Source organism: Trematomus bernacchii, unplaced genomic scaffold (genome assembly GCF_902827165.1).
Source record: "Trematomus bernacchii unplaced genomic scaffold, fTreBer1.1, whole genome shotgun sequence".
NCBI classification, from domain to species: domain Eukaryota; kingdom Metazoa; phylum Chordata; class Actinopteri; order Perciformes; family Nototheniidae; genus Trematomus; species Trematomus bernacchii.
In genome coordinates this window covers 2,305,011-2,326,996 of record NW_022987477.1, presented here as the reverse complement: position 1 = coordinate 2,326,996, position 21,986 = coordinate 2,305,011, and the positions used below count along the sequence as shown (strand labels likewise).

General features: G+C 42.0%; 1 protein-coding gene across 8 annotated transcripts; it reads left to right on the top strand.

Moving 5' to 3' along the window:
• The first annotated feature begins 73 nt into the window (after positions 1-73).
• nktr (natural killer cell triggering receptor) lies at positions 74-14,256 on the top strand. Of its 8 annotated transcripts, none has more exons than XM_034146522.1 (17): positions 74-176; positions 1,633-1,705; positions 2,201-2,275; positions 4,304-4,411; positions 4,676-4,720; positions 6,082-6,169; positions 6,791-6,820; positions 7,821-7,966; positions 8,466-8,679; positions 8,781-8,951; positions 9,047-9,134; positions 9,539-9,687; positions 9,768-12,077; positions 12,731-12,808; positions 12,904-12,963; positions 13,437-13,538; positions 13,647-14,256. In XM_034146522.1, exons 2-17 carry the CDS (start codon positions 1,648-1,650, stop codon positions 13,693-13,695), a joined length of 3,771 nt encoding a protein of 1,256 aa, XP_034002413.1. In that variant the 5' UTR covers positions 74-176; positions 1,633-1,647; the 3' UTR covers positions 13,696-14,256. The 8 variants fall into 8 exon arrangements, with proteins under 8 accessions (XP_034002413.1, XP_034002427.1, XP_034002405.1 ...); XM_034146536.1 differs by having other exon boundaries at positions 97-176; positions 1,508-1,705; positions 9,792-12,077; XM_034146514.1 differs by having other exon boundaries at positions 98-176; positions 1,508-1,705.
• The last annotated feature ends 7,730 nt before the right edge of the window (positions 14,257-21,986 follow it).

Sequence of the window (21,986 nt, the reverse complement as noted above, 5' to 3'; positions counted from 1 at the left end):
GTCCTTGAATAAAAAAATTAAGAAAAGCTGCAAAAAATAAACAAATCCACTACGGAAACAACAGAGGTCTACCACCACCAGTCGTAGTTATAATGCAGCGCAGCAACCCTTTCACTTAAAAGCGAACTTAGCACCGTCAGTGACTAGCTGATTACTTGGCTAGCTACTGTGCAAAGGTGAGTAACGCTTTGTGTTTAATATCACATTAATATCAAGTTGTTCTTTTTTAACATCACGTAACATGTGAATATTAAGTGCGAACTGTGAGATATTGGACGGAAGAGAGCTAGCTGCTAGCTGTTAGCACAACCATTTTGGAAGCTTCAACGTTTTTGTTGACAATATTTAACATTTAAATATTTGTTTTCTGTCACTGGGAATAAACATGTCGTATTTTAAGATTGTTTGCAGTATTGACTGATAGCTGTTGTTTACAAATAGTGCATGTTGACATTAGTGGGTTAATAGTTTCATGTGAACTGTGTTTTGATCAGCTGTTCCTTGTTTTTGATTGACACCATTTGTGATGGATTACATTTTGACTGCTTTTAAATCATGTATTAGTCACTGCGGTCTTCATGCCCTGGAGGAGATCTAGTTTAGGCCACTTGCTGTTTATTATAAGTTAACTAGGTTGGTTTCAAAATATTGCAATATTGTTAAATGTTGCTCTGCTTCAAAAACAGTAGCATTGCAGATTATGGTCAATTATATAGGTGTGCAACTAAATAACTGATAATACTTTGCACGGATCAGACTTCTCCTTGAGTTGTTGTGATTATTGCTTATTATTACAATCCGACAATACCCAGCACATCAACACATTCAATGTAACACGATAAGAATCTGGCTATTAATACACTGCATTCCCGTCAATATATTTTTATAAGTGTGAAATGTGAATGCAGTAAAACTCAGCTGCACTGTTAGCTGTGAATGTACATACAGCAAACACCAGTGATAATCATAATCAAATACTGCATGCTCTCTTATCTCTTTGTCCCAGCACTACACCCAAAACACACAAGTCATTTCATAATTACAACATGTCAGCACTGTGACAAAGCATTTCCTGAACAATACGCACCCTGTGTATTTCAAATTGTGAGAAGATTAAGCTTTTAATAAATCCAGACGTTGCTGACAGATTATTGCACACTCTGCTGTTTTGCCAGCAATACACTGTCCAGCAGAGAGGATGTATCGGTGTGTGCATGCTGCTGACACACCACATATTAGTGTGAAGATATAACAAGCCTATTGTCTTTATTACAACAGGAGATAAAAACAAGTTGAGGCAGGGTGGGTGTTGTGAATTTCAGAATTTCAGTAAATCTAGTATCAGCATGTTAGTGACATTTCACACATTGATATCCAAGTAGAGAGTGGAAACGAGGAAGCTATGCCATGCTCTACTTGTGATATGCAAAGCCAATACATCTCACTTCTCTCACCCCCTCCCCTCTTTCTTTCTCCTCCCCTTTCTGTTTCACTCTGTCTTTCACAGTCTCTCTACATGTGTTTGCCGGCACACTTCCTTTAAATATTCTGTACAGCTGACTGCTTCTTAAAGAGAAGTTCATTCTTATCATGTTTCCTGCTTAGCTTTTTTGGTTTTATTCTTCATTTCAGGTAACTTAGGTGACAATGGGGGTGAAAGACCGCCCTCAGTGTTACTTTGATGTGGAGCTCAACCGGGAGCCAGGTAAGAGAATTTTTGAAAAGTATAATATGTAAACAGCCGATAACTATAAAGTGACATCATTAAAAAATATGTTTTTACTGTATGTATGTTGGTTTTGTGGTAATAACAGTCTGTTACTTTTCATGCCAGAGCTTTGTGCAACTGATGTGAATTTAAAGACCAGTTTAAAGGCCTCAGGTAAAATAAACGGTCATATTTGGCCATGCTCCAATCAGGATGTAAGGGTAGTTTTACATTTGCTCCTGGCTATAGAAAAGTGTACAAAGTCTGAGCTTCACCGCAGGATTCTTCTCACAATTGGAGGCCAATTAAAAGTGTGCAGGGTAGTAAACATGGTGCTACTTGCAACTCTTAATTGTCTCCTAAGGCTATTCTTTTGCCATCCCTCACATTTTTTGTAGCACCACGTTTACATTGACAAAGCCTCATATCATTAAACATGAAAAAGATGATGGTGTGCGTTAATATTTTTGCTCTTTTGTGTGTGTTTTACAGTTGGACGCATTGTCTTTCAACTGTTTTCGGACGTTTGTCCCAAGACAAGCAAAAACTTTCTGTGTTTGTGCACTGGTGAGTAGAAGCAGTTACATGACGGGCATTGCATAACCGAGTATTTGTGTTAAAATAACAAAACAAAAACAAGATAAACCTGTAAGAGAACATGGAAGGAACAGTATGTCTTTGCATGGCTCAAAAGTACACATGACAATGAACCCTGGCATTGAAGTACTCATTCAATCCCTCCAATTAAATCAGAGATATTCGGTTTCACGGGCAAGTTCTCCATCATGTTCTGGATTTTAATCATGTCTGTTCCTTGTCACATTTGACCTATTTCTGTCAGAGAAATAACGAGTAAACAGACAAATTGTCCTGTACTTCATATAATGTGCTGAAAGTGCCATGTCTGCAAAAAAACAAATACAAATATTTTGAACGAGTTGGAAAAACCACAGCCACAGTTAGGCAATCAGAGATATTTGGGATTTAAAGGCAACTGTATGTCTGTTCCTTATTACATTTCACATATGTTTTCTTTCTGTCTCTACCAGAAACATAATAAGTCGGCAGATATACAGGAAAATGAACTATAGACGGAAAGTAAGAGCCACAACATCATGTAGACACACCCCTCGTTGGTGTTGAGGAAAGGATGTGTGTGTGTGTGTGTAGTGTAACAGTGACAGATGGAGTCACAGGAAGCCGCTGTGTCTCCCGACTTTAGATATTTCATCCCGCCGAGCAGGACACGCTGTACTGTAGTCGCCGCGCTCTGCCTAGAGAGAGAGCCATAAATCTGCAAAACCGGCTGCAGATCCGTCCTCGCTCTCATTTTTCACCCCACCTGGCCGCGGGAATGCAACGCTGACAAGGGCAGACACGGCTCGTTAGTCTGTTGCTTTTCCTGGACGGACGGACACACACACACACACACACACACACACACACACACAAAACCCAGGTCTCTAATGTGCCCTTTTAGCAGGGGATGGGCTCATAGGAAACCAAACCCTTGGAACAACATTTCGGGAAGCTTAGCAACCTAATCTGCCCATTCTAACAGCGAGCCCTCTGTACTCCAAACACACCCTGAAACACATCTAATGAAATCTCTGCAGACATGTCTCTTTTCACCCCAGGGAAGGGGAGATCCCGGGGGTTTTAGATCTGGGACGATGTAATCTGTTTTCACTCCAGAGGAAGGTTTTTAATGAGCAGCAGGAGGCCAATCAAAGGCATCCACTTTATTGAAATCGACCACATATTTGCATTTATTCCCTTCTTTAATTGATGTGGCAGCATGTATTAACACCGAAAAGCACCGGGTATAAATCATTTTAATAATAAGGCTTTATTTGCATAGCACTTTTCATACACAGCGTGCAGCTCAAAGTGCTTGAACAATAAGACACTAAAGACAAGATCAACAGAAACAATTAATTAAATTCAGGTCAAAATAAATACTGAAGATATATTTTACAAGGAGGTAAAATAGGCAAAAAAAAACGATAATAATAATAATAATCCAAAAATTCAGAACAGATAACCCACACAGTAAACGTAAGAAGGACTTAAGTCAAAAAATAATAAATATTAAAAATGATATTTAAAATAATTGGATCAAATTGAATACAAATATATCATTTATTTATAGTAACAATATTAATAATGATAATAATAACATTTAAAATACCTATGAAAGGGGGATGTCGCTGATTAAAAGCGAAATAAAAGAATATAATATATGTTTTCAGTTGTTTAAAAATGGCGACTGAGTTTTCCTCTCTGACATTTCCTGGCAGTGGCCGTTTCTCAATGTGGAGTATACCTGCTGCAGAGCCACTATTTCAAGTATACTACGTCACCGAGTGGCGCCGAAGGACTGTTTAAATGCCCAGCATTCGGCGCCACTCGATGACGTAGTATACTTGAAATAGTGGCTCTGCAGCAGGTGTACTCCACATTGAGAAACGGCCAGAGTGTTCCAGAGTTTGTAGTGGATGTGAACGACACAGTATGCAAAGGAGCCTCATCGAGTAGCCGCTCTGTCCTGCTTTGTGTTGGACGAGAGCTCAGTTAACATGCGTGTGATTTCAGGTGAAAAGGGAACTGGTAAACTCACCGGGAAAAAGCTGTGCTTCAAAGGCTCCACCTTTCACAGAGTGGTAAAGAACTTTATGGTCCAGGGAGGCGACTTCACCGAAGGTAATAATCTGTTTCATATACTCTGAAAGTGTGTGTTGTTTTATGGGAAGCAACAAAGCTGTTCCTAGATGTTACTCTGTCTGACTAAGAGGAATTAATACTCAAAATGATTTTCTGATACTTTGCTTAGTTTCACAGCAATTACATTCTGATATAGATATACGCTTCCAAATGTGTTCATATTAGCAGCCGTTATTCACTCACAGCACTTTCATTTTTAATGCTGTGGAATTATCTTCAATATTTTATTATGTTGGTTTCCAGGAAATGGAAGAGGAGGGGAGTCGATATACGGCGGCTACTTTGAAGGTAATGTGAATATTATTTAATACACAGTCTCTCATGAATGTTCATCTAAATACAACCGAGCTAATTCTGCATGACCACAATGCTGCATGATAATGTCATTTCCCTACGTTTGACTCCTTTTGACCTTCACTTGTGTATCGTGCTGTCTTCTATTGAGTAGTGGGCTTTATCAGATGAGCATGGAGAGTAGGTTTTCTCTCTCTCTACGATCTACCTGCCTAAAATGTTCTACATATTCTTTTATTTATAGAGTGGTCTTTTGCAAAATGAGAAGGTAAGAGATGTACACAGCTCAGTAACACCATGTCCACACTGCCCCCCCCCCCACCACCACCACCACCGTCCTCTGTGCAGATGCATTGCACTGCAGGAGGTTTCACTCAGACAGCCTCCTGTTAGACATCATGCCCCCCCCGACGTAGGGTGCTAAAGTTACTCTCTGTTACACACGTGCTATTTAGGCGGCAGGGTTCTCTGCTAGATGAGGAAATATCAGTGGAGATAAGATATTTAGCTCTGCACCGTGGACACATGTAGATACAATTAATACTTGGAACACAAACAAACACTGGAAGCATTTTAAATAACCTTTATATTTGCAATTAGCTTAATGACTTGGAGCTTTTCTCATTATATTTTAGTCCAATAAATCAGAATCTCAAAGCTTTTATTCGTCCCACAGCGGGGAAATGTACAACTTTTATAGCAGCAAGGTAAAAAATAATTCAAACGTACGCACAAAATGGGCATGAAAAAGAGCATAATAGGGCCATTTATAGAATATTAACATGTAAGTACACCATGGTTAAAAATAAAGTAAGGCAAGGCAAGGCAAGTTTATTTATATGCAATTCAAAGTGCTTTACAAAAATGGAAGACATTAAGAAAATGGCATTTAAAATCAGTCATTAAAAATAAAAAATAATAAAATAAACATTAAAAGAAAAAATACATGGATAAAAGTTACAGTGCAGTTTAAGATATGAATAGCTCAATTAAAAGCAGCGAAGTAGCATTGTTTTAAGCGAGTGAACATATAAAAGTAAGATTAAGGTTACAAATTGTATATTAATTGTGAAGAAGGAAGAGTGGAAAGGATAGATAATCCATCTCATACAACTCCAAGCTATTTACCTCCCATTTAACTGAATTGAACCCAGCTTAATATTCTTTAAGCTCAGAACATAAGTTTTATATAATTTAAGCTTCAGAGAAAGCCAAAACAGAGAAAGACAAATCCCTTTCTGGAAGGACTGGTTGGTGAGGTTTGATGGTTTACAGTCCTGTTCTCCCCTGAATATTTCCGCTGTTATTTATTTACACACTGTGAGACGGCGCTGTTTCTTCTCTGCTCCCCACAGATGAGAACTTCCTTCTCAAACACGACAAAGCGTACCTGCTGTCGATGGCCAACCGCGGGAAGGACACCAACGGCTCTCAGTTCTTCATGTGAGTTACACTTTGAAACCCCTCTGCACCTTTTTTTAATACCATTTAACACGTCACTGACATTATCTATTCATCTCTGTCCCTTTTGAGACTGTAAACTAGAATTTGCCATTAAGTGACAAATTCTACTAAGTGCACAGAAACATGGATTCATACATTTTTTTACCTACAAATGTGTTACATTTTTTCTCTTGCCGTTTTTGTGTAAAATTTACAGAATCTCTAGCATCCTGCTCTTCCAAGGTAATGTGTCTCCAAGGCTGTGTTTCTCTCTCTCCTGACTGTATTCATCTTTAAGTATTCTGCAGAGTACTGTGTTTATTATGTTTGGAACAACATTCATAAGTGGCTTGAGGTTATTGTAGACTTCACTAAAACACCCATAAGATAGAAATGAATAAAGCAGGAAATGTCTACAGACTGTCTTCCTCTGTATGATCCATACATGGTCATATTTGCATTATTAAACTAATATAAAGATCTGCACCTATTCTTCAGTAGCACCCACACTTTGTTGAAGTTTCTTGTTTATTCTCATTCCTCTCCTTCTTCTCTCCTACTTCCATGTCCTCGTCCTCGGTTGACCTTCCTCGGCTTCTTTGCTGTATTTCGCACAAACAGCACAACCAAGATGGCGCCTCATCTCGACGGGTAACATTCAGCGTCACTTTGGAACCTATATAAGGCATTACAATGGCCTTAAGAGCCCTTTAAAACGTGTGTTTCTTGATGCTGTTCTGTTATTGTGACATATCAATCAATCAATCAATCAATCAATCAATGTTTATTTATATAGCCCAATATCACGAATGTTACATGTGTCTCAGTGGACTTCACAGTTTGTACAGAATATCAGTATGACAATACGACACCCTCTGTCCTTAGACCCTCTGTCCTTAGACCCTCTGTCCTTAGACTCTCTGTCCTTAGACCCGCTGTCCTTAGACCCTCTGTCCTTAGACCCTCTGTCCTTAGACCCTCACATCGTACAAGGAAACACTTCCAGAGAAAACCCCACAGTTTAAAGGGGAACATGGGAGAAACCTCAGGGAGAGCATCAGAGGAGGGATCCCTCTCCCAGGACGGACAGACGTGCAATAGATGCCGTGTGTAAATCGAAAATATAATACATTTACAACATAGGGAGACCAAATGTTTGGAAACGCATGTGTCTATAATAAGAAGATGAATCCACGAGGATGTCAACAATCCTGTGGGAGCCATCAGGGAAGCAGTATGATGAGAGTCAGGCAGGACCACAGAATCCAGGACTCAGATCAGGACTCAGGACCAGCCACGACTCAGGATCCCAGCGTAGATAGACACCAAAAAGAAATTTGGGGGAAGCTGGGTTATTGGGAACATGAGAGTACACAGGTACAGACAGAGAGAAGGAAGAAGTGAGGTGTCCCCCCGACAGTCTAAGCCTATAGCAGCAAAACTAGGGGCTGAATCTAATCAGCCCTAACTATAAGCTTTATCAAAAAGGAAGGTCTTAAGCGCACTCTTAAAAACGGATAGGGATCAATGGATCAATATATGGATCAATCAAAGATGTTTTGGTGTGTAGAATAGTCTGGTTTTGTATGCTAACTTCATTAAATCACATAATAATCCAGCTGCTGTAACATGCGTTGACGTTGCGTTGCAGAGTCCACGTCGTCTTCGGCTCGATCATCTCTGGTTTTGAGGTGATAAAGAAGGTGGAGGGGCTGAAGACTGATTCTTCCAGCAGACCCTACGCTGACGTGAGAGTGATGGACTGCGGACAGCTCTTCACCAAGTCCGCTAACGACGGTGAGATCACTCAGATTTACTTGAAGCTTTTATGGTTGGCCACGACTGAGAGTGTGGGTGAATTTGAGTCTGTATATCAAGATCTAATTGGGAGATCCTAAATCAGACAGATAGCTTAAATAGATGTTATTAATAACTTTATCATTGATGCATACATGAGCTTAATACCACTTTGTTTGCTGTTGGGATTAAAGTGTGTTGCTTGTATCTGGGTCACACGTCGTTTTGTAAGAGGTTGGCATTTGGATGCTGGCATTTCCCCCCCCCCCACTGGCATTAGTTACAGGGACTGTAACCTGATCTCCTGTTTAATGAGGATCCGCGACGTGATCTCTGTGAAGTTCAGCTGGCATCGTCCCACCTGACTCTGCCAGCTTTCATTTTCCCCCGACATACCCCGCGAGCAATCAAACAAAGCCTCAGTTGTTGTAGCGCTAACACCACCCTGAAAGTGACTCCTGGCTTCTGACCTTTCTTTCTTTCTGTTTCCTCGCTCCAGTTCTCGAAGGAAAGAGGAAGAGAAGCTCCCACTCTGCCGACTCGTCCGTCTCTTCCCACGACTCGTCCTCTCAGTACTCCTCATCTGAAAATGAATCGGATGAAAAGCACAAACATCACAAGCACAAGAGACATGCAAAGAGTAAACGCTCCAAACGGAGAAGAAGGGAATCAAAGCAGAAGGAGAGCGTTGATGTTCTTCCCTCCAATCAAAGGTACTTTACAAATCACCAGAGGAGAAGCAACCCAGGGACACGGTTCACTGCTGGGTCGGTTCTTTGCATAACACATTACTGCTTTGCATGTGTGGTTGTAGCTCTCCCAGTCCTGTGGAGGAAGAGGTGCTGGAGGTGGAGGTAGAGGTGGAGGTGGAGCAGAGCGGGAGGAGAGAGAAGCTCACAGTGCGACCGGAGGAGATCCCCCCTGTGCCGGAGAACCGTTTCCTGCTGCGACGGGATGTGCCGCCTCAGGACGTGAAGGCGGAGATGTAGGTTTTATTGGATATATGTCATCTTATACATCTTAACAGTGACGACGTACATGTTAAGTGTCTGTGTTGACTTTGAAACTTGATATTCGCAGTGTGGAAACAGAAGAAACGTGTCCTTTAACTGACCCGAAACCATCAGTCTCAAAGTCTGGACGGAAGATTAAAGGCAGAGGAACAATGGTAAGCTCACATCTACATATTTTTTCTTTTACGAGTCTGCTTGTCATTTTAACCTGAACCACTAGTTCCAAGGTTCAGTTAGGGTTAGGGTTTGGTTACACAAACAAAAGCGCTACCATTGCTATAAATAATTGACCCACATCTACATCTGCCCTATTGTGCTTTTTGTAGTTTTTGTAGTCCTAAATCTTTAAGTTTTCACTTATTCGTATCAATGCAATAGGAAGTATCACACCAACAGAAATGTAGTAGTCGTTACCAATACCAGTAAAAAAACTAAGCAATGTAGGCCTGCTTTAACTTACACTTCTTTACAAGTACCACCACAGTGTTGGCATCGACTTGTCACCAAACTATGGGTTATTGTGACATCCCACCTATCCGTATATTTTCCTTTTTTGCAGAGATATCACACCCCGACGATGTCTAAGTCTCGCTCTGCGTCAGTGGAGGAACGTGGCAGCAGTGAGACTCCGCCACACTGGAAAGAGGAGATGAAGAGAACCAAAGTGTACCAACCTCCGAGCATCGAGAGGTGGAGCAAAGGAGACAAGTAGGACTCAACCTGTTTACCGTTTACTTCAAACATCAGATTTGTCTTTATTGTCCTTCATGCATCTCTTGACTTAACAGATTGAATGACCATTCCTCAAGCAGATGGGAGAACAAGAGTGACTCTGCGTGGTCCCGGTCCGCAGATCACTCCTCGGACCGCGGCTCGGAGAGATCGAGCCTGCAGCGCCAACCGAAGAAAGTGAAGAAGAAATCCAAACACAAGAAGAAGTCCAAGAAAGGGAAACACGGGAAGAAGAAGAGCTCAAAGAACAAACCTCCAGAGCCTCTCCCTACCGTGAGTGAAACGCCGGTGTCTTCAGAGAGGAAGTCCAAGAGATCCCGGTCGTCTTCAAACCAGCGGGACTCCTCAACTCAGAGGAAGCTACGGTCCTCGCTTTCATTTAGAGACTCAAGATCCTACTCTAGATCGTCCTACAGCCAGTCCAGATCCAGAGGAAGGTCTTACTCGAGATCCAGAAGCCTTTCGAGGTCTTTGTCTAGATCCAGATCTCGTTCCTATTCTCGATCCAGGTCAAGATCCAGGTACAGATCTTCGTCCAGGAAGAATAGTTTATCCCCGAGAAAGAGGAAAGGTAGTAAGCCCAAAGCGGCCGCCATGATGCCCGAGAAGCTTCCAGACAGCAAAGCCCCGCCTCTTCCCAGACTCCCAAGTGTCCCGGCTTCAGAAAGTACCCCCGTGATCCCGATGAGCGACAGCCCCCCGCCGTCACGCTGGAAACCCGGTCAGAAGCCCTGGAAGCCGTCTTACGTCCAGGAGGTTAAAGAAAAAGCAGCTCTCGGCTCTTCGTCTGGACCAACTGTAGCCAGCGTTACAGAAAAAGCTCAGACGGCCGTTACACCGAAGTGTCTGTTGGTTGACTCTGAAGTCCACAAACGCAGCAGGTCTTACAGTCGCTCCAGGAGCAGGAGTTACAGCAGGTCCTCCTCCTACAGCGGATCGGACTCTGAAACCTCCCAGAAAGCGCCAAGCAACAAAAGAAACTCACTGGACAAGGAATGGAAAGAGTATTACAGCTCCCTGAAGAGGGTCAAAAACGTAGATAAGTACATTTCACACGCAAGCAGTCAAGATGCCAAGTCAGGGTCGAATAGTCCGGATGTCTCAAAGAGATCACAGGATCAAGAAGGGAAGCAGTTCAGCTCAATGCCTGCTGAGAGCTTTAACAGTAGGTCTGAATGGGACAGTGACACTGAGAGAGGGGGCAACAGTGGGGCTCGGACAAAAAAGCAGAAACGAGCAGTTCAGTCCAGAGGAGTTCTCGATAAGAAGTCGTCCGCATGGAATTCGGAAAGTGATTCGGATCATGTGACCGCCAGGAATTTGGCTATATCTGAGAAAGAGGAAGGGGAAGCTAGTTCAGAATCAGAGTTTGAGACCTCCAGGAAAGCTTCTGAAGAAGTGTCTGCACCAAAGATCACCAAGGCTGCTGCTGCTAAAGGTCCCGAGGAGGTCGCAGAGAAACACAAGAGCAAGAAGAAATCCAAGCGTAAGCGAAAACACAAGCGGCGGCGCGAGAGCAGAAAGGAAAAAGGAAAGAGATCCAAGAGGAAACACCAGAAGCTCAAAGAGACTTTCCACTGGCAGCCTCCTCTGGAGTTCGGAGAGGAGGAGGACGAGGATGAGTCCAAACGAGAGAAACAAAGTCCTGGGAGAGTTCTCAAAGAAAAGCCTGTTGTGGAAAAAATAACCTCTAACCCTAAAGAGGAAAAGATTAGGGTCCAACAGAGAGCGAAGGAATGTATCAACAAGAACTCAAAACACACGGAGTCTCTTCTTCAGCCGTCCAACAGGAACGGAGCTGATGTACCCATCGTCAAACAGCAGGAGTCTTTGGACGATATGGACATCTGTACGCCAGAGCATGACGCTGAGATTGTACAACCAACAGATCTTTCTAATAATGCACCTGAATTCATCCTAAAACCTACCTCAACAATTTCAGATAACGCTTCACCTCAAAGCAAAGACCCTTCTGTGCCCTCCTCTGCTGGCCTGCAAGATGAAACCCCCGGAAAACCTCCCGTCATTAACTTCAAATGGAGGCCTTTGAAAGGAACGTCAGCCCCACAGAACGTCAACATGGCGCCCGTCAGCGTAGTGAACGTCCAGGAGGTCCAGAACGCCTCGGCGCTGGGAGTGAAGATGGAGATAAAGAGTCAGAGCCGGGTGCGACCGGGGTCTCTGTTCGACGAGGTCCGGAAGACCGCTCGGCTCAACCAGAGGCCGAGGAACGAGGAGAGCTCCAGCGAGGAGAGGTCTCCGTCCGCGGGGACAACGCGATCCCCCAAGAAGTCTCGCTCCAGAGGCTGGTCCCGGTCCTCCAGCCGGTCCAGGAGCCGGTCCCGGAGCTCCAGCTACTCCTCCAGGTACAACAAGGACTTAAAGGTCACCTATTATGCAAAATCCACTTTTTCATACACTTCTTTCATACATCAGCATGTGTCCCCTCTGTGGAAAGAGACTCTGAAAGTGTCAGTAACAAAGATTCTCTCTCTTTTTGTCCTGATCCATTTATATAAAAACCTGTCTGAAAATGAGCTGATCAGATTTTGGCCACTTTATGATCTCATAACGATGTTTTGTCTTGTGTAACCATTAGCCAATCACCAACCAAGGTAACCCCCCCCCCCCCTTATCACCTGAATCTCCTCCTAGAGCACCATTGAGTTCTTTTTAACCAAATCTCTCTCAGAGGGGCGTGGGGAGGGGCTCCTTATTTTTCATCTAAAGTAACAGACAGAGAATCAGCACTTTTGAAACAGGGCTGAAACAGAGGGGATTATGGGTAATGCTGCAATGATCTGTTTGGTGTTTCAGCCAATCAGAGACAGGTTCTGGATATATCTGAGACCTATAATATATTGATGAAAAACAGTATAATAGGAGACCTTTAAATGAATAACACCAGAGGGGCAAAATGGCTCTTTTAATCTAAGAGGTCGTTCACCCTTGGTCTAAAAGCAAAAACCTTTTGTACTAGAGTTCAAATGTAATTTATAACACACGTTTTTTCTTTCAGGAGCCGCAGCAGGAGTCGGAGGAGACGGAGAAGAGGGCGGTCGCGCTCTCGTAGCACCACATATCGAAGGAGTCACAGGTACCCAACCCTCTCTTCATATTTCTCCATTGTGCATCTTATTTGCGATCATTCCTTAAGACTCTTTTTGTGTCTTTTTCTCTTCCCTCTTTCAGTCGTACGTACAGTCGAAGTCGTTCCAGAAGTCGCTCGCGTCATCGCCGTCGGAGATCAAGGTATGTTAGCTTTTTAATGTGCTAACTCAAAAAAAAAAAATCATGTGGGGGGGGTCACTAAGTGATAAACATGCTCATGTATATAAGGTTTTAAATACAAGTTTGAAAAGATTGATCAGACTAGAAAATGAGTTAATATGATAGCATAGAAAGAATGAATGCTGAGTAATACACTTTCAGGATTATTCTGTCATTATTGAATATTATTTGACTATTATTGATTAACTACTCTTCAGAATCAGAAACAGGTTTATTACCAGGTAGGTTGACACGTACGAGGAATTTGACTTGATGTCGTGGTGCAACACAGATAGAGAACTAGAAAAATAGTAAAAAATATATAAAAAATATAGTAAAATATAATATAGTATTTACATAGAAATGGAATGGAATGGAATAAAATATGGAATACAAAATTAAAAATCACTTCTAGCAAAGTGATGATATGAAATGATATCTGTATGTTAACGCAGGTCAGACTCCTACGACAGCTATTCCAGTCGGAGTCGCAGTGCGAGCAGGAGGCGAGGGCGCCGGAGGAGTCGTAGCTCCAGGAGCTCAGAGCGCCGGTCCCGGTGAGAAGCTGCCGAAAGTCTCAGTTCAATCCTTCCTGTATCTGCATTTTAGATTATCACCATAACAAACTAAGCATTTAACAGCATCTCCTTCGTGTTCTTCCGCAGGTCGTCCCGCTCCTCCAGCCGCAGCTCGTCCAGCAGCCGCTACAGCTGAGAGGAAACAAAAAAACCACACAGTCTGGACACAAAAAAAACAATGACTGTAATCCCAGATCAGCAGATACAGCTCAGAGAGGAAGAGTTGTATTCCTTCTTGTTACATGTTTATAATGGGACAGTCTTTGAGGAAATGAATGTAAATAAGTAAACAGGCAGATCTTCTTATGAAGTGACTGTCAAAGCTGAGAATAAGCTATAAAAAATGTTTTTATGAGAAAAATGTCCATATTTTATACTGTATATTTTGTTTATTCCTTTTTAACTTGTTTTTCTTACACTGAAATGGATCATTATTATACTGTAAGTGTCTAATCCGCTCAGTTCTGACGTGTTTGAGGAGTTATAGGGTGAAGTTATGCCTTAAATTCAGATTTTAAAAAGTTATTGCTTTTTGTAGCAGTGTAAAGCTTTATTCAAGCTGTGATTTATGTTCATCTCATTCTTTATTATTGTATCATGAATGTTAAAATCTGTACTCAAAGTATAGTCTCTCTGATTTGCATTGTATTCAAACAGTTATGAATGTTTATGCTGAATAAATACCACAGCATCTTAAGTCTCTCTGTTTGTCCTCACCATGTACAGTAGATATAATGCAGAGGGGTCAGTTAATGGACTACCTTTACAATGGCGCCATCTACCTTTCAATTCAGAACTGCATTGTATTTTTATTTTCATCCTGGCCAATTTAAGTGCATCTGTCAAACATCACAAATGCACTGACCAAATTCTAACTGTACTCTTCTGACGATATAATCTTAGATATTGTGCAAAAAAGAAATGCAATCACAATTTTAATAACGCTTTATAGACATTTAGAAAAAGGGACTCTATTCAATTGCAAATCCTTAATTAAAAATACATTTGCAAATATGTGTGTACATTAAAAACTGATGGTGCTGAGCTCCTGTCTCTCTATACTGAAAAATATACCCCAAAAAGCAGAATAGGGCCCCTTTAATGTTTACATACCTCATGTCCATACTGAGGTCATAATTTGGCAATAGTAGACACACTGCAACAGGATTGGATTAATGTTTCCTTCACAAAAAAGCTCCTATAGTAACCCTTTTATTAACAGCAGGTGTTTTATGTTGCTCCAGATATGATTTGCAGGCTCCTTCCAGAAGGTGGAAGCTTTATTGAGCTCAGGTTTCATGAGGAAAAATCATTATCCTGCTGTCACTTTCTGCTCAAATTGATGGTTCTCTCCTCACACAATTTCTCTCTTTCATTTGTCTTTGTCGGAAATGTTGATATGAAATATATATAGTTTGTTTTTGCTGTTAGGAGAAGCCAAACTACACTATTACACATCCACATAATGTAGATCAAATGAAATACCTCTGTAAGACTTTGTTTTTTTAGTGGTCAGCCTCCCTGCTTCCACCCTGACGCTGAGGCTCAGAGTGATGAATGGGACCTGCTCCAGGTGCAGATCGATATTTTTCCCAGCTTGTTATGAGCGTATTGACTTCTGCTTCATACGGTCTGCTCAGGAGTGAGCGATGGGGTCCAGGGATCCTCCAGGGGGGGGGGGGACAAGGCTGCATTACTAACTGGGCAAAGTGGGAAACTGCCCCGGGCCCTCAGAAGATATAGGCCCCAAAATGTGTTAAGAAATGTAACATCAAACTTTTTTTTACACCTGATTGTTCAAGCACATTTGCACAGATGCTATATATCATGGTAAACAGAGTATTATTAAAGGGGCCCTATGTTTTGGGGGGTTTTGCCTTCACTGTAGTATATAGGTTTCTGTGCATGTAAATGGTCTGCAAAGGCTAAAATCCCATCACTATTGGCTATTGTAGTGGAAAACTTTATAACAGTGTATACTTATAAACTTTATATGTAATGGCAAACTCTATATGTAGTGTAAACTTTATATGATGTGCAAACTAACTTTATGTGTTACCTAATATGGTAAAATGCTATGCAGTTGTCCCATGAGGAGGTATTTTAATCCATGCCCTCTGTTCAACATATAACTAGCCTTAAGGATGTCTGGGGGTGAGACAGGGTCGTAAGCAAAAGTGAAGAAGTGTCTCAAACAAGTTCCTGTGTTTGTTCCTTGTCTTACAAGGAGTTCCTACTTTCTTGGTTATATCTGTTTTGACCTCTCTATGACTTCCTGCTGTCCTCACTTGCACCTGGCATATAACCCACAATGTGTTAAACTTTCAACACTTCCATCTGTCTTAAACCAGTTCCTGTTTTAGCTAAGTTCCTGATTTACTACATTGCCAATGTATGGTTTATGTTCCTCTGGAATGCGGGGCTTAGCTTATCTGCCCATCCAGCCCTCCCAGAGGGACAGGTCACGAGTTGTTGTTGAACTGTGAACTGTCAAAGATCCTATAAAGACTATACGCACTCCTCTCTCAGGGCGCACTCTTCCAGAGTACTCTGTACTCCGTAAGACCTGTGCCTTATTTGAAGCTTCAAATAAAGATCCAGAAAGACAACTCTGTTTCCACCATTTTATTGATTGATCATTCTGATTGTATATCTCCTGAGTATTGACTAGGTCTAAGATTTCCAAAACACTATCGCTCCAACATATTGTAGGCCAAGGGGCTGGACATATCTAAGCAGTTGACCAATCACAACAGAGCAGGCCAGCTAAACATTTGAAGACTTAATTTTGGTCTCTTAAAATGTGATGGATATTGATAAAATAATGGAAAAATTGCCCTTGTTGCATTTAGGTTGTAGTGATGTGGTTTATAATTATTTACACACCATCAAAACACACAATTATTACTATTATAAACATTCAAGAAATGATAGGCGCCTTAGGAGACACACTCATTGTTATGTTGTTGTTATTTTCAGTTTAGATTATATATTTTTTAAAGAAAATTGCTAAATCAAATCACCAAAGACCCTAATATAGTCTCAATAATTGAAATGTTCTCACATGTTGGTTATATTTAACTGTGCAAATTGTGATATTAAGACATTATATTATGCTTATGTCACAACACATGTATATATATATTGTACTATGACTTTTGCACTTTGACAAAATGCATGAACTTCCGGGCCTCCGCATCTGTCTGGCCCCGTGACGTCACACAGTTGCAGGAGCGCACTGACAGGAAGCGCACCCAGGTTTTTGCGCCATATGGAGCTGCATGTCCTTCCCAATTTCCCTGCTTACGCCAGCAAATAAATAAATAAATAAAGTAGAGTATCCTACAAAGAGAAATGCGCCTCTCTGCTAAACTCCACGTGAAACAGTGCGGTGTCCCTTTAACAGCGTCTGACAAAAAGCCCATATGATCCCCGAGCTCCAATCACCAATTCCTCCTGCAAAAGCAGCCTCTGCATTTTTGTCTGTCTGAATGCTACAGCAGCACGGGGGGAAACAGGATTGAGGATAAGAGCAAAAACTGAAGAAATGTGACAATTGCACGGTCCTTTTCATGGCGGAGGGGAAACTGCTGCGGAAGGAGTTATTCTGGGACTCCTTTGAGCCTCGAAACGCTGGATCAAAATGGTAGGCTTCACAGGAGAGCGCTGCATTTTTGTTTATTTTTCTGTGTCCCGCTTTGATCTCTTGCACATTTCAGCTACTTAGCAGGCCGATGAAAACTTGCCACACTTTGTGCCTCCTTGTGTGTTTGCAGCAGACACACCGTGTATCTCTGTGTAAAGTTTGTAACTTGCAGACATGGCACAAGTTGGAAATTGAAGCTGCTTGGAAGAATGCAATGGCTACAATAGCCACATTGATGCAGAGAAGGAGTTAAATTCTTTCATATCAGGGCGCTCCTGCACACAAAAAAAGGGCTCAGGTCGTGACTGGTGCAAATGTAGACAGGATGAGAGAAAGTCCTTTAGAGCAGGACAAGTTTGACATGCATGCATACATTACAGATCCATCTAATGGAGGAGGAGATGTCACTCTTCATGTCGTAATAACTTCATTTGTTGCAGGTGACCCTCAGGTAGAGGTGCTATCAGCTTGTTTGAAGTGTCCTAGTACAATGAAATGCAGATTCCACAGTCTGATAGTCAAAGCAGAACTGTTTTACTGGATTAATCAGAATCAGGAATGCCAACATTTGTCCAACATCAGGGAAAAGTACAGTATTACAACATCAAGAGTGGAGAGTGTACATATTATACAAACAAAGTATGCACACTTTATTCATAAAAAAACAACACAATAAGTAAAAACCGATAAGTACACCATGGTAAAATAGTGGCAAAATATCTTTAAAAAAGTGACCATGTAAAAATATTGAAGTAGGTGGTAACGTTTACAGATTTAAAGAAAAATACAGTGTATATTGCACAAAGTTTGATATTATTCACGAGCAGTTTTATGCACAAAAGGGATATGTTTGCATCCTCTTGTACAGAGCATTTCCCCCATGTTTTTATTCCCCTTCCTTACATGATACGAAGATAGCCGAGCACAGACAGACTTATGGGAACGGAGAGGCAGACAGTGCGCTCTGTCTCCAGGGTCATATTAGGATGCCTCATTAGGAAAGCATGTGGAGCCTGATGCAGTGGTGGAGTAATCCCAGTGCGCGTTCACATCTGGAGGCTTGGGTTAATATCTGGGTCAGGGTCAGCGGGGTCAGATCTGGTGCTAGCTGGGTGGCTTCTGGTGCTGCAAAGAGAGAGAAAGAGAGAGGTTTTTTTAGTCTATTGGAGAGTAATCTGCAAAGTGTAATGTGCCGGTGATCTGAGATACTGTATCTTTTGAGTGTTTGTGCCCCTGATAATTTCTGTTTGTTGACATGAAAAGCTGATTAGTGTGTGCTAATTTTGTTTTTATCATTAGCCTCACATAACCTCCCTTATTTATGGATGGATTACTGAACAAGCAAAGGGGTTTAGGGGCCCCAAGCCTGGACCAGAGCCTCTGTATAAAGAGACTGTTCACATTTACTGTAGGAAAGTGAATAAAAAACACTAAGAGACACAAAAACTTCCAGGTAGAGACACTAAACAAGTTAAAATAGACGCAAATGTCAAAAACATTACAGTGCATGACTAGTTTGAAAATGACTAAAAAGAGACATGAAATAGCTGTGGTCTAGATTGCCTTTAACATGCTAAAAGATCCATTGAATCATAATCCGCCTACCCTTTATTCGAATGATTGTGTTTCTCCAAATACGATGGATTTGCACAAATATAAACCAGTTTCTCTGCCAACTTTTAAATGTTTGAAGCGCTTTTTTCTGTGGGCCACCTGACTGAGTTTAATCTCAGCGTTGTCAGGTCCTGAGTAGCTCCTTCTCTCTCCTCGCAGGGTGCTGTGAGTTTTACGTAACTGCCTATTCAGAGCATTCCTGCCCACCCTTGACTTCGAGGCGTCACTGTCTCTGGGTGCTGAGCGAGGAAACGGTCTTTAGTCCTTGTGACAAGTGCAGCCATTCCCGAGCCCTGGCAACAAACTCCAGCTCTCCGTGGAAACTCGGAGCATACTGTAGGTGCTGCTTATTTATGCCCCTGAGATTAAGAACAGTGGACAAGGCTGCAGAGAGCAAGGTCAAACTCACATGGCTTATGTAAGGTGGCTTTTGTTCTTGTTGGTTAAATTGGCACAAGTTTGTCCGACGGGATGGATTTTACTCTTGGTATAAATTCACATTTTTATTGTTTTTCTCAGCAGTGCCAGCCTGGGAAAAACAGTTACTTTAATCTATCCCGTATGGCACTTCACTTCAAAGTGACAAACAGGCTTTCTTTTTGTATGTACACCTTAAATGAGGATTTCTATTAGCTTTTCATTGACAGACATTTATAAAAGTGTTCTCAAAGCTATTGGCTGAATCTAGAAAGAGAGACTAAGGAAGACGGGAGTGAGTTGCCATGCTGTTGTTGTAGAGATAACTCAAATAACTTATTTATTGAAATACTATTTAATCTGTAGTGTTTTAAAAATACACTTATTTGGTTTCTTTGCAGACAGTTTGATAAGAAGATTGATCTCTTTGTAGACTTAATATGAAGCTACAGCTAGCGGTTGGTTAGCTTAGCGTGAGGCCTAGGGAAACAGCTAGCCTAGCATAGTTTGAGGCTGACAAAATATGCCCAGCATCAATGTCTCTAAAGCTTACTAATAAAGCACTTTATGGTTGTTCAATATATGAAACAAACTATTTGCTGTTTTACTGGTATAGTGTGTCCGACAATTTATTGGCTGGTTAGCTTAGCATAAAGCCAGGGCAAACGGCTAGCTTAGCTTAATTCGAAGGCAACCAAATATGCCCTCCAGTGTCACTATAAAGCATAGTATAAAGCAAGTTCCCATACATAAACTATTAACTATTTTACAGGTGTTATTTGTCTGACAATATATCAAGGAAGTGACTGCTCCTACATTACATTACATGTTGTTAGACGCTTTTATCCAAAGCGACTTACATACTCAATACTGTGGGCAATCCCCACAGGAGTAATTTGGGGTGAAGTGTCTCAGGGACACAACGACATGCTGACTGCAGTGGGGTTTGAACCTGTGACCATCTGATCCGAACACCAACGCACTAGTCCACTGCTCCTAGCCAAGAAATGTCCAACACATGACCTCGTAATGTTTTGCTAAAAGGCTATGCTTAGCTAACCAGTTGTTGTACATTCAATGTTTGTTTGTGTCCAACTGTTTACCAGGAAGCCAATGAACACACTCTCCAAAATGTGAAACTATTCTTTTAAGCTCATATTCACAATTTCTCTGTCCTGCATTGATTGGCTGTGGTTAAAGAAAGGCGATGCTCCTCCTCTACCTCTTCCTCTTTGTCCTCTCTGACCTTCTATCAAACATATCAACTACCCACACACACACACACACACACACACACACACACACACACACACACACACACACACACACACACACACACACACACACACACACACACACACACACACACACACAGGGAAAGATTCCTCTGATAAGGAGCTCTTTAGAGTCTTGTGTTAGCGTCTCCTGTGTGTGTGTCCTGCTATGAAAGGGATAATAAAGATATCTCAATTTCATCGTGTAATGGCCCTCGGGTATGTCTGCACCTGCTCGCCGCTTCACATCAGAGTGATCTGTTGTCTCTAATGGATCACTTCAAAGGTGCATCGTTCACTCTTTGTGCCTTAAATTCGGACAAATCACATTTTGACACTCCAGTGACTTTTTTATGATATATGACAATGGGAAATATCTCCCTCTGTCTTTATTGCGCCACAGGTATTTGGTTTCACATATCTGTGATGACTGATGAATTTGAATGCACATGCGTGTGCGGTGCTGGCTTGGGAACAGTGTGTGATGACTCCAGCGGAGCGGTGGTGTGTGAAGCGTTGTAACGTGTGTGTGTGAGGAGGAGATGCCAGCAGCACCACGGGCCTCTCTCTTGGCCGGGCTTCCTGACTCAGCGCTTCCTCTCCCAGCTCCGAGCTGGCAGAGCTTCAGTGCGGACGCTCTAACCTCATCACTACACACACACGTATACACACACACACACACACACACACACACACACACACACGACCGCCCCCGAGCAGCCTCTTTGATTTACCAACTGCCCGTCATCTCAACCAGCCAGTTGATGTCTTCTTTCAACATCACTTCTGATTGGGCAACACACACACACACACACACACACACACACACACACACACACACACACACACACACACACACAGACACAGACACTCTGTCAGCTTTACCCAAACTGATAACACACACTGTTGTCCGGCATGTTTAAAACAGAAATGGACTTCATGCAGCTGAAGCAATCCTGCTCACGCTGTCAAATTTGTACCATACGTCGCTAAGATGCCGCTCATGCTGTTCTCATCCTTATTTTTTGTTTGTGCATCCCAATTTCATGCTCGGCTAAACGCGTATCAGTCGTAGATTGACTTGTCACCTGTGGTTGCATTAACATATAGATGGAAATGTATTTCAATCTAAAGGTGAAAGCAGCCGGAGAGCTCCACCAGGGCGAGGTCCAAGCTGCTAGATTAGGGAAGCCTTCAATGTGCAGTGGAGATTGGATGTGTGGGATTAGAGCCGCAGAAACGCTGATAATATTGTCTTTATTAATTGCAGTCGGCAGTGAACGCTGTGGTAAAGAAAGTTAACTGTTTTACTAAACTGAGGGGAATGAAATAATTAGCCAAAGTGGTGGAAAGAGAATAACCATCAGCTCATTTTTAAGTTATTCAGGATTTGCCATGCTGAACATTTTGCCTGTAATCTCAAGTGTTGGGCAGTTATTGTGACTTTTTCTCCTTTTTTTTTTGAACACATCATCT

Bases quoted from the DNA above. Each gene is read 5' to 3' on its own strand.
- nktr (XM_034146522.1), top strand. From the start codon at position 1,648: ATGGGGGTGAAAGACCGCCCTCAGTGTTACTTTGATGTGGAGCTCAAC. The intron at 1,706-2,200 runs GTAAGAGAATTT...TGTGTTTTACAG, and splicing joins GGAGCTCAACCGGGAGCCAG to TTGGACGCATTGTCTTTCAA. The intron at 9,135-9,538 runs GTAAGCTCACAT...CCTTTTTTGCAG, and splicing joins TTAAAGGCAGAGGAACAATG to AGATATCACACCCCGACGAT.